A 12623-nucleotide genomic window follows, 5' to 3' on the forward strand; every position below is an offset into this window, starting at 1 on the left:
GCTGTTCTGCTGGTAAATGAGAGTGAAAAGCTTGTGACCTTCAGTGGTAAACTTCTGCACCAGAAATCCTAGGGGTGTCTCATGAGAAAAGTAATCTTGTATTTTCAATGAGGTCTTTCTAAAAGCTTGCGAGATTTTTTTTTCTTGTTGTTTCTTTTAATCTCTGATTGGGTTATCTTTTACTTCTCTGTATTTTTTTTATTGTATAGCTGTGAGACCCAGGGGTCCTCAGTGTGAGGAGACCCCTGAGTTTAACCCAGCACTGCACCTTTTCCTTGTGTATCTCATGTGAATTCTAATAGTTTTAATTTTTGTATCCAGTGTTTGATTTACAAGATCACAAAATATTCAGGGATGCTGTATTTTGTACATGAGTTGCATATATTCTGAGTGATTTTGTTTCTGTAGCTGTCCCCTGTTCATGGCATAAACTGACTTTGCAGTTTTATACTGAAAACACCTGAATTTTAAGCATTTTTGCCACTGTGAGTGGCAAAAGCCTTTCTCTTGAAGAAGAGCTGCTTGATTATGAAGTTGTGGGTTGGAATGGACAAGGAATGAAGAAAAATTTCAAAGCTCTACATATCAGAACTTAGGAGGAATGTTTTTCATACAGTTTAGTGTCAAGATTATTTGTACAGCAAGCAGGAAAGCTTTGTTTATCACTGCCTAAGTGGTTTCAGTAATACTTTTTATCACTCTGGATAGCTTGCTTAATTCTAGTGATTTCTGAATTAATGGTTACCCATGTGTTCTCTTGCTGTGGTATTTCCTGGAGACTGAGAAATGTTAATTTAGGAATACTTTGGAGTAACAATAATCTGTTAACAGCTGCTATAAGGACTTGCTGCTGTTCGGTTTTGGTGCCTTTTGCAGGGGAGACTCTTGCAGCTTTTATGATATTGTGTCCTTTGCTTTTGTTTTCCAGAATATGACAAACTGGGCTTTCTCCTGAACCTGGACTCAAAATTGTAAGTAGAACAGTAGGATTCTTCTTCATTTCTTTAGTTACAGCTTTATGTTGTAAGCAACTTTTATGTCACCTGGGCAGCTGGCTCATTAAATTCTGCACTTCTTCCTGGGACAGCCAAGTCCTGCAGCAACCTGGCAATTACAACTCCTTTCCTTGCACTAGGCTTTGCAGGCCAGCTTGGGTTGTGGTTCACTGTCATTAATTCCTTAATAACTGATCAAGAGTCTATAAATACCCGCTTGAAGCCACGACTGTCAGTCTGCTCTAGATAGCCTTCTCTTAACCTTCCAAATGAAAAATGAATTACAGATGTGAAAGCAGAAGAAATGGGAATCTCCAATTTCCTGGGATGCTTAGGAGTTTATATTTATTTCCTACTTGTTCCTTTCAAAATGGATATTACTATTTTTGTTGATGAAATAGAGCGGAAGGAACCTCAGCACAAGGCGGGGACCTCTTGCTATGTCAGAGGGACGCTGCAGTGCTGAAGGATGAAGATGCTTCTCGTGCTTTTTGCCTTAAATCAGTCGAATTGAGTCTGGGTTGCTGAACACTAGGGGTCAGTAGCCACCCTGTTTCTGGGGTCAGCAACCTGACGGAATTTTTATGTATTGGGAGCAAAAACACTGCTAAAAGCCTTTTACTTAAAAGGGCCCAGAACCAATCTCGTGGCTTTGAATGACTTGAGAATCATCCCCTGCACAGCATGTCATGTCAATATGAACCCCATTCTTAATGTTTTGAAAATATCATTGTACCTATAGGTGAAACAATTTAGTTTAATAATCATGAGCAGCCTGTGAGCTTCCATAATGGAATAAAAGCATCCTAAGTGTGTTGGGAATTGCTGCTTGCAGGAGATGAGAAAGTTTCTAGGTAGGAACTTCTCTTGCAGATGCAGCTGGGTACATCAACTCAGTTATAGTAACATATGGCAAAAAGATTGCAGAATGCATATGAGAAAGAAGAAATACTGATTATTTGTTTATTAATTTTCCTCCAAAGGCTCTGTATCTTGTTCAGTGGTCAGGAAGGATAGTGTTGACTGCATGAATAGTTCAAGTTTTCTTTCTGCTCTCATTCAATGTAGTGTTCTACACAATTTTGTTGCATGCTGTCTGGAACCCATGCTGGTGGCATATTTACCCATTTTCTTTGTTAAATTTTCTGTGTTGGGACATCCTAGTGATTCAGGAACAATAGTGTGTGTACCCATAGATGAGATTCACATGATACATTACCTTCAATTTATACATGTAGAAGTCAAAGCAAAAAGACAAATCCAAAATTGTGAAGTGGGTAAAGTAACCTTTGAGTGAATGTCTGGGTGTTGGAGAGGGAAAATTTTTTTTAGCTTTTTAACTAGACTGATTGTTTTTTCCAGGCTATTTCTGTGTATTTTGTAATGTCCAATTTATTGAACACGCCATTGACTGTCCACACACAGTTGTAATCCCAGTCTGTGCTGCATCCAAACCACTGCTTCAGTCTTCCTCTTCCTTCTCCTTCTGCTTGCACTGTCCTTTTCATTGTGCTTTTAGCAAATCCCTTGAGTCTTCCTTCCCCTCAGGCCTCTGTTCCATTCTTTTCCCCCTTCTTTGCTGACTTACCAGTTTGATTACAGCACTCCAAGGCACAGTCTGCTTTTTCTTATTTTTCAGCATGAGGCCAAGTGAGGTTTTTACCTGCTAGAGGGCTTCCAGAGCACTGATTTATTTTCTTAAAACCTAGCCTTTATAAACTTTCCATTGGTTTGATTAAAAAAATATTTTGTTGACTACTTAAAAATATATATTCTAAATATGCGTGTTTATTTTTCAAAGTCCTAGAGTTAACTTCTAGAAAGAGTTGTAACAAAATCAGCATGATTAAAATAAATACTACAAGTTAGCTTAAGGAAAAAGAAAGCAAGTACTGTATGTAGGTGAAATAACTTTTTTTTAACTACAGCTTTGTTAGGTGTTTGGCTTTTTTTTTTTCTTTTTGTTGTGGTTTATTTGTTTCTTCTCTAAAATTAAAGCTAATCCTGCTTTGAAAATAGAGCTGATGACCTGCAGACTTCACTTCTGGCCTGAATATTCTGAACTTTTTGTTTTTTTCTTTTTAATAGCATGGAAGACAGAAAATACCATAAAATGTAGGAAATAAATTTGGGAAGAAAAATGGCTGATAGTGTAGAGCTACCACTAGCTACCATTCTACAAGTTCACCTTTGTTGGTCAGAAATTTTGTGGTACCAAATTTCTAAGTACAGACTGAATTCAGTGGGACTTAGTGGTTAAAATACTTGCTGTGATTGAGTCAAGATGGTACCATCATAGAAGCACTCTCTGGTTTAAAAAAAATGCTTAGAGTTGAAAGGGGTAATATGTTCTGCACTGATGACTTTACTGGCAGAAATAATTGAATTGTGTCTGTTGTTGTGATATAATCACTCTGGTGGAATCTTGCCATAAATCATAACTTTATAGGGTTCACTTAATTGACAGCATGTGAGAATCTTGTGTGACTTGAAGCACTTAAGGCAACAATTAGTTTTCTTTGGATTCTTTTTCTTAATCTTTCATTTGCTCAAAACCTGTTGCTGGCTGTGTCAGTTGATGTCATTGAAACTAGTGGCCCATAAGACCAACATTTTCTGCAAAGGTAGATCTGCATTACACCTTAAGTGCTCTGACTTGCATTTTGGATGTCATACAAAGGAAAACATTTGACATAACTAAGTAGTAATGTGTCCATTTGCCTTTGCATCTCTAGTTTTTTTGTGCATTGCTACTTGAATGTCCTCTACCCTGCAGTTGTCCAGGGCTTTTATTCAGATATAGTACAGTCTGCTCTGGTTACAGGAATGTAATGGTTTTGTTCTCCCTGAATTCATGGAAATGCTAATGAAACCAGATTTGTTCACTTTGGAAGGAATTCTGTCAGAAGCACTTGAGTAGTTTTCTGTGGGATCTGATAAATGCCTGGCTGTAATTAGGGAGGCTGGCATGGACAGGAATCTCACCTGTGAGGGAATGGCCACTTTTAAAGATGCTGTGTGGAGGCTTCATGGAAAGGACAGCTTCTGACCAATCTTGTTGGGAAGAAGAATATTAAGGTGGAAGATGCTTCTGTTCTGGTGCCTGAGCCTGGGAAAGCTCTTCTTTAGAAAGCCTAACAGCTTTAAAAGGGCAGGATGGTATCCAGGTGGGGACTGTTAATGACACACAGGGTGAATGGAAAGCTGAGGACTTCCATACACAATGCAGTTTATGAATGAGTTGTTCCCTTAGTCAAAACAAGACCTAAGGCTCCTAAGGACCAGGTTAGTGAAAAAGATCAGTTGCAAGAGGAATTTATCTTTTAGTTATGTTTGTAATAACCATAACATCATTACCAGAATTAGAATAGCAAAACAAAATATGCACTAAGTATAGAAACAGGCCAGTTGCATCTGTTTCTCCCTGCTAAAGAGTTTTCCCAAGCAGCAGGAACCTTTTTAAAACCTGTAAGGATAACATTTGCTGGTTGTGCAGAGAAAAACACTTATACAAAAACTATGATAGAACTCACGGATTTTCATCCTTGGGGGGGTCAATAGTTCCTGAACAACTTAAGACTATCAATCACTTTGGTGACTCAGCCAGTGGATTACTGGGTGCCACCAAACGCCAAGATTTGCAGTCACTTCTAACATCTGTGCTTGGCAACGAGTTGCATGCTTTTGTTATTATTAAATATTTATATTGTAGTAGTTCTTTGAGACTGGCCAGGTCTTAGAAACAAGAGTCTCATTCACTACAAATTCTGAATCATTCCCCAAGCAGAATCTATGTTTGCATTGAATTAAATGAGATTTCCAAAGGAGGATCACGAACGTGGAGTTAATTATGGACTGTATTTAATGCTTATTAGGTGGGCCAAGCTGAAGGTTGTATTGTCATTCTTCTGCTTGGTTTGGTCACCTTAATGGCTGCTTTGTGTCTGCCTTGGCAGATTGCAAGTGTAGGTTCACTTGTGCTGAGCATATGAAAAGTTCCTTTTTTGTAACCCATGTTATTTGGGGGCTTCTCCCTTGCATTGTGCTTCTGGGCCACCTTTCCTTCCTGCTCTGCTGGTCTGTCATTTCCTCAGTGGGATGGAAGCTTAGTGATTGCTTCTGCCCCTCTTTCAAACTCATCCTTCAGAAACTACTTTCATAGACTTCAGCAGGTACACTGGGGGTTTGATGCTTCTAAACAGAGAAAAGTTCCCCTTAGGAACTTGGTTGATCTTTTCACCTTCCACCATAGTCAGTTCAAAACCTTGGAAGTCAAGATCTCAGCTAATGAATGATGGAAAAATCTTCCCAGGGCTTGACTTTGACTGGGGAAGAACCAGTCCCTCATAAAGTTTAACAAATGTTAGGAGATACACGTGAGTTTCATGGAATCATTTTGCACTTAAAAAAGGGGGTCTTATCATTTTCTTTCAAGGTAGGAATAGGAAAAAAAAAAGTTGTTGCCCCTCTGAATTGGAAAAATGGTTATATGATCACTATGGTTAATCACAATAACATAATATTAGCATATATGAGTACACCCTATTAACTATATGATATATATTTTATATTGTGTACTTTGGGAATCTTTAGGCAGAACTTTAATAAAAGAAGGAATATTTTTCAATAGGCTTTTTGTTTTGCTAGACATTTTGTAATGTTGTGTATTTACCTATTTCTTCATTATGGAATAGATTGGGAAAGTGCAACAAAGATTTTTTGAATATTCATGATGATTTCAACTTTGTGTTAAAAAGAAAAGAGAAAAAAATTGTCTCTTGTGGAGGGGAAGGCAGAAATAACAACCTTCACCCTGCAAACTCAAATGAAACTTGATATAGACTGAAAAGGCCATAAAAATGGAGGGAGTTTGGGCTAGGGAAACACACAGATTGGGTTACTTATGTTTGTTGAAATTTCTTTACTTCAGAGCTTTAATAATGAAGAACTGAAACAGAGCCCCTTCCCCTCATTTTCTTTCTAGACTGGGAGACTGCTTTGAGACTGTTTGTGTCTTTGTGTGGTACTTTGCCATTAAACACTGTAAAAATAAGCAGTAAACGTGTTGGAATGCTGGACTTTCCCCATGCCTGGTGCTGTGGGATTTCTTCCTGCCCTGTTTTTTTTTTTTTTTCAATTTGTCTTTTTGTATTCCTGCAATCCTGAATGAGGTACAAAAGAAAAGTGAGAAGTCCCAATGATATCCTGCCCTGTCCAAGGCTAAGTGAAAGGATTCTGACCATCACATGAAGAGTCTCCTGATGCTTTTTCTGAAAGATTATTTAAAGGCTTAGCATGCTTTATGACACTGGTATTTTTCTGGCAATTATTTATTTCTCTTTCATTTCAGATTTTTACTTCATCTCCTTCTACCTAATCTCTTCCATTCTTTACTGTTTGAGCATTGAAATAGTTAGGAAAACTAACCCAAGCTATTTATAGCAATTCAGTTACCTGGCTATTTGTTGTTCATCCATTGAACCCCTCCCACATTTGGGTGGGATGTAACTACCATCCCTGGTTTTGTTTTGCTCTTCTTAATTCATTTCAGTTTGTTTCAATTTTGATCCTTTGTCATTCTGATAAAGATTTCTTATGTGAGTCTTTGTTATGTAACTTTGGGATTCCTGTGTTAGACACAGTCTCAGTTGATGAAGAAGATAGAAATTGTAGAATTCAGAATTGCTGGCAGCTTAGATAGAATTGATTCATTGCTTGATTTGTTAAGTGCAAACAAAGTCAAGAACTTATGTTTGGTGCCTTTAGAAGGGCCAGTTTCCTGAAGCTGGAAGTAATTATGAATCAAACCATGTGGAAAAAGCATGTAAAGCAAGAAATATGAATGGCTGGGCATTGTTTAGACCAGTTTTATACTGTTTGCCCCAAAAGTTCAGTTTCATAAGAAAGAAATGCTCATGGAAAAATAGTTTTATTGAGAGTATAAGGGGAGACAGTGATAATGTATTTATAGAAAAGGTAGAAGTGTGCAGTAAATGCAGAGTTTTGTTCAGCTTGGATGGAGGGAAAAAATGCTCTCCTTAATATAAACAATAAAATTTCAAGCAGTAGATACCTAAGTTTATGTGCTTTAGAATTGGTATGTCTGGATAAGATTTTTGAAAGAATTTCTGAAGAAATTGCAGAGGACTTTTTGGACTACTACAGAGTATTAATAAATCTTCAAACACTAGGGATTCTCCATATCCTTGGCAGAAAGTTGAAGTGCAAATATTTTAAAAGCAAAAGGCAATGACTCATAATCTTTTCAACCCATTTTTGATTTTGAGATCAATAGCACATTTGCTACTATGAGTTTCCACAGAGAAAAAAGAAGTAATACCTATAGTTCCAGTTATTGTGCACACTAACAAATGAACACTTTTTAAAGATGGGTTTGTTCTTCATCTGAGTACCCATGAAGGTGCCTTCTGTATGTGAGATTGATTTCTTTCTTGATATGTTTGTCTTAGAACTAAGTTTGTACATTTTGTGTTCTTCTAACCAGCCAGACAAGTTGCATAAAATGGGGAAATCTCAGTTCTTTTTTCCCCCTTTGTATGTGTAAGGTGGAATGCTTAGTACTAGTACAAGAGCTACTTTGCTTGCAGCTCTTCACCACAAGTAGCATCAACCTAATTAAATGTTGGTTTATTTGTTTTCCGGGATGGAATATGGTTACAGCTAGTTACAAGTTTCTACTTTGTTGTCCTGCTACTGTTGCTCCTGCAAAAGTTTTTACAGTTGTTGCATTCACAGAAGGCTAAATTAGTAGCAAAACTCTGTTTAGGAAATATCTAATAGCTCATAAATGGCATGGAGATCATCATGTTCCTTTGTTTTCTTGAGATAAGAGTTCATTAAAAGCTACACTTAATTTTCTTCCTTCAGAGATCTGTTTTAAAACTCAGAGACAAAATATCTTCCTAGAAAGACCTTCTTGTTCCCTGAATAACTTCAGAAAATTGAATGAATTGGGCTATCTAAGCATTGGTTATTCCCAAAACTTCAGTTAAAGAGATTTTGGTTTTGATAGAAATTTATGTTAAAATGCTGGCTTTCATAATTTTGTTCTTCATCTTGGTCATAAAGAGCAAAGCACTAGCACACACTGTGGAAGCAGGTGATGTGTCGCTGCCTTTATTGAATCAAAGCAGTTATGAACTTATCCTCAAACTGATGCAAGAGCTTCCTCTCTTGAAAATCCTGAAGTTGTGTGTGTGATCACCAAGCATCAACCCTTCTGTGCCTGCCTGCAAGGTCAGCGATGTTCCACCTCCAGAGGGAAACCTGCTTCCCTTTTGTGTTCTCTTGGAAATGTTGTAGGGAACCCTCATCAGATGATTGAGTGGGAATCAAGTGTATTCCAACAGGTGAATGTTATCTATTTTATCAAGCCTTCCTCTGAACCTTGTCACTTACTCTGAAGAGCACACTTGCTATGGTATCCAGACACAGCTCAGTTGGCAGCCCTTGATTTATAAGCTGGCTCTGAGGAGGTTTTGTAAATGGAGTGTATGGGAAGAGACATATATAGTATACTGAGCCTGCCTCTAATTTTGTCTTCTGCATTGCTATCATGTCACCAGAGAGATCAAAGCTTTGCTGTCTGCCTCATTCTGGAAAGATTGCCATACATAAATTTTGGAGTATGTGGTAGATCATCAAGGCAGCAAAGAGTTTAGTGGAACAAACACATACAGACTTCTTGTGTGCTGAGGAAGGCCAGTAAAACCAAGACCTACTTTTAACACTTGTGATTAACATCTGTTAGGTAAGAAAACAATATCTTATTACACTGTGAGAATGGAAGATGCCTTATTGTTGTGCTTGAGAACTGTCTAGCAGAAGAGAGGAATGAAGGAGACTGAAGGAACCCTGTTAAATGTAATCCAAGAGATATTTTATTTTACTTGTTCTGTTCTCAGTCTTAAGACTGGAAATCTGGTAGTAAGTTGTGATGAGCAAAGACCTCTTTATTTTATTGTTCAAGGACTGAAGGACAAGGTAAGTTTTGATTAGATTGATAAATTTAGGATGTGCTTTTTCCTTCAGGAAGCATGATGTTGCTGCTGGCATCCTTGAGAAATCTGCACTGGAGAAGTACTCCAAAGGACCCCAGACATAACTAGGACTGGTGGAAGAGGTGATGGGGTGTGATGCCCATTGCAATAAACAAAACATGATCAAGGCTACTTTGGAGCAGGAAGGTTAATGGCAGCTGTGTCTGATGTGACATGTTTGGAGAAGGAGTCATATAGCAGTTGTTGCTGTAAGATATTTTTGAGGTTATGGGTGTTTAAATAAATTATGAGGCTGAGGTGAGGTTTTCTCTGTTTGCTTTTGAGAAAACCAGGCAGTTGAATTAATTTTAATGAAATACGTTTTACTCTAACATTACAGAGAAGCTCATGTGATTCTTTCCCAGTTCACAGCAGAAATGTAAACAGGTAGAAATGCTACTGCTAACACTAGCTTGCAGTCCCACTCCTGCTCTAAGAAATCAGAATGAGGACTACAAAGGGAGGGACAGAAAACTGAGAACATGTATGTACTGTTCTTGCCTTGTCTGCCATGCAATCTGTTCCAACTCATCAAAGAATAAACTGAAAAGCCAACAAACAGTGTTTTAAATTTCCATATTGAATGTGCTTGAATAATTCTGGTTGATTTCAGACTTCTAAATTCCTACTTAGAAATATCTTCTCCCTGGCTCCTTAAAAGAGTCAGTCTTGAAGACCTCAAAACTGTGAGTGGTGTCCTGTACAGCTGCAAAATGTCAGGTGCCTTCCTCCTGTCCCCTTTAATCTTCAGTCAGTGAGTCTTTCTATATCATTGAAGGCAGAAATTCCCAAAGGTGGTTGTGTCACTGGACTGTTTGAGTCAGAGACCCTTGATCAGTACAGGAGTCAAAGCTGTGTTTTAACATCTTGGAACTTGGCTCAGATGATTTTCTCAAGTGTTGCTATTTTGGTGAATTAACAAGGAGAGGATAGGATTTGTCCTGCTAGCAAGGGAAACCTATGGCTCAGCCTTGGGGCTCTCCTTTAGCCTGTTCTCCAAACAATTTGGAAAAAACATTTCTCTCTCTCTCTCTCTGTCTCAGAGCCACGAAAAACCAGCTGATCTAGGGCTGGTGTTCAGTGGAGTTATGATGATACAAGATGAAGGACAGTCTGATTAACTGGACTATTCACAGTTCTTTGTGACAAACTTTATTGAGTTCTCTGACTCATGGTGCTTACCTATGGCAGTTTGGGCAGTTGGTTAGGCAGCCTTTTCAGACAAACAGCTGCTCTTTGAAGCCAAGGAAGGAAAAAAAAGGCATTTATCTTAGCAGAAGAACATTCACTAGAACAATGTATGGAGTAAACAGCAGGGCTTTTTTGATCTGAGTGATTCTGCAGCTGTTCTTACTGTTAAAGGTTGCAGCTATTCTCTATTTTCCCTAAAGCAGTTTGGATTTTGTTTAGTTTTGTGGGGGCACTTTTAGTCACAGTAGTTGCAAGGGTTCTTCCAGGATAGGGTTGTGCTCTGTACTTACAGCAAAGTTTCTGGAGGAAACATTTTTCCTCCCCTAACGTTCTTCTTCTTAAGGTTTCAGTGTGGTACTTACTAAATTAATTGATGTCTGCTTGAATTCATGACATCTGTCTCTAATATAGGTCAGTGGAGACAGCCTTTTTTGGACTACTGTTTCAGAAAGAGGGGTGAGGAATATTCAAAACCTCATGACTATATACAGCATTTTGTAAAACTACTGTTAAACCACATTCCCCAATTGTGAGGTCACCTCTGCATACCATCTAGAGCACTTTATTCACTGACCAGTGGTTTTTTTCTCTGAATTTCAGCCCAGTCTGGAGAGGGGGGAAAGCACCCTTGCCATGTCAAGTTGGCTTTTTCTTTTGTTTAGAGGAGTTAAGTTGTTATTTTTTCCCAGGCTGTCCAGACCTTCCAAAGAAGAGTTTAAAGGGCAGCTTTTATCACCCTTAGCCCTGGAAAGTTACTGAAGAAACTGAAAAGGGAGGATGTTGTGAAGTGTTCGTGTGAGATTTCCATCTCTGTCAGTTGCTGAGAGAGATCTTTCCAAGTGGAGTTCATTCCCCTAAGGTTTGGTGTCTTCCAGCTGTCTGTGCAGTAGATCTGCTGCTGCAACAGAAAGGGTTGAACTTCTTTTGGAAAATAAAAATGGCCAGACCAAAGACTCATCTGCTCCAATATCTTGTCTCAAAGTGCTCCTCTAGTTTAGGGGAGGAGAAAAATACACAATTGTGACACTATTCTTACTCCAGGATCTGCTCTCCAGCTTCTGAGGGGAGGAAGCTTTAGAATTTCCAAGTTAGGGATGTTGTTAAACCTCTTAATAGCTTTTGATCCCATTTATATATCTGGTGTCTGGTAACATACTGATGTGGAGAAATCTGCGTATTAACTGTGTGTTATACAAGTGCTTCCTTTTGTTTGTTTTACAATCTTCAGGGTAATTATGCTTGATGTTTCAATGATATAGGAAATAGTGAATAATAAATCATGGTGGACATATTCCATATTATTCTGCTGTGCCCTACACCTAGCAAAATGCTGAGTCCATAGCCTGGTTCATTCCACAATGAAATGAACTACATTTTTCTGAAGGAAGATTTGATGATTAAGACCTTAGTGAGACTGATGTTCTCATCTGGCATTTAGAACTGCTAAGCACTAGATTTTGACACTCAAATCTACTAAAGTGTATTATCCACAGACATACAACTGTAATTTTGGCTGTGCTGCTCCAGAAATTATTAGGTGACCTTTTTTCCCCCCACAGCTATAGGCTTTGGGGAAGTATCTTTGTTTTCAGATGTACTGATTCCTGTTAGTTTGAGCAGAGGATTCCTGGATTCTAATTGGATCGAATTATTTATTCTAATCTCTTTAGCACTTGTTTGTCTCTTCTGGACCTACACTGCTGAGTTCATTACACTACAAGTAGAAAAACCCTGTTCCCTGTCCAAAGAAAGCATTGCCTATTTGTAGATGTAACAGATGAGTTTTGGTGAGGAAGATTTATGGGTTACAGCAACAAAATTATGACACTGCAATTTATCTTCCATCATTCCTTTCTTTGGCTGAAGTTGATGTGATAGGTGAGCATTTTATTTCCTATTGGGCTTGTAGTTGCTTCATTTATTATGGCCATTGGACTAACAGTGGTTTTTAAGAGGCATTTAAATAGCTAATCTAAACTAAACTAAATCTAATCTATCTAAACTAAATCTAATCTCAGCATTTAGTTTCTGCAGGCTTTGAGAATACATAGCCTAATATATCAGGGTGCACAGGTTCCTGGCTTTGGAGAAACATAGACATTCTTTAGAAGGTTCTTGAAGAAGGAGTTGAGCTAGGAATCCCAACTGACTGCTGAGAGAGTTTTTATTGGCTACTGAGTCCTAACACATCCCACCTCCAAACAGTGTGGTCATCCTCCATTAGGTTATCCTTGTCTGCTAGTGTAAAACCAGAATGCTCATAATTATCACTGAGGATGGAAACCCAGTAATTTTGGACTTATGGAAACTAGAATAGATAAAAGTCTAGTAATATACATTGGGAAATTGTGTTGATTGTTGTCAGCAAGTTACTTCA

General features: G+C 38.2%; 1 protein-coding gene across 8 annotated transcripts in view; it reads left to right on the plus strand.

The window, feature by feature from the left end:
• Nucleotides 1–12623, plus strand: part of ST3GAL3 (ST3 beta-galactoside alpha-2,3-sialyltransferase 3) — a 173406-nt gene that overhangs the window by 48596 nt on the left and 112187 nt on the right. For 7 of the 8 annotated variants that reach the window (XM_059478026.1, XM_059478028.1, XM_059478030.1 and 4 more), the window contains one exon: nucleotides 929–971. The exons of the other annotated variant lie outside the window; for it this stretch is intronic. In XM_059478026.1, coding sequence (XP_059334009.1) covers nucleotides 929–971 — 43 coding nt within the window. The remainder of the gene's footprint in view (nucleotides 1–928; nucleotides 972–12623) is intronic. 8 annotated transcript variants of the gene reach the window in all.

The sequence above is a fragment of the Ammospiza nelsoni genome, chromosome 9 (genome assembly GCF_027579445.1).
Source record: "Ammospiza nelsoni isolate bAmmNel1 chromosome 9, bAmmNel1.pri, whole genome shotgun sequence".
Classification (NCBI taxonomy): domain Eukaryota; kingdom Metazoa; phylum Chordata; class Aves; order Passeriformes; family Passerellidae; genus Ammospiza; species Ammospiza nelsoni.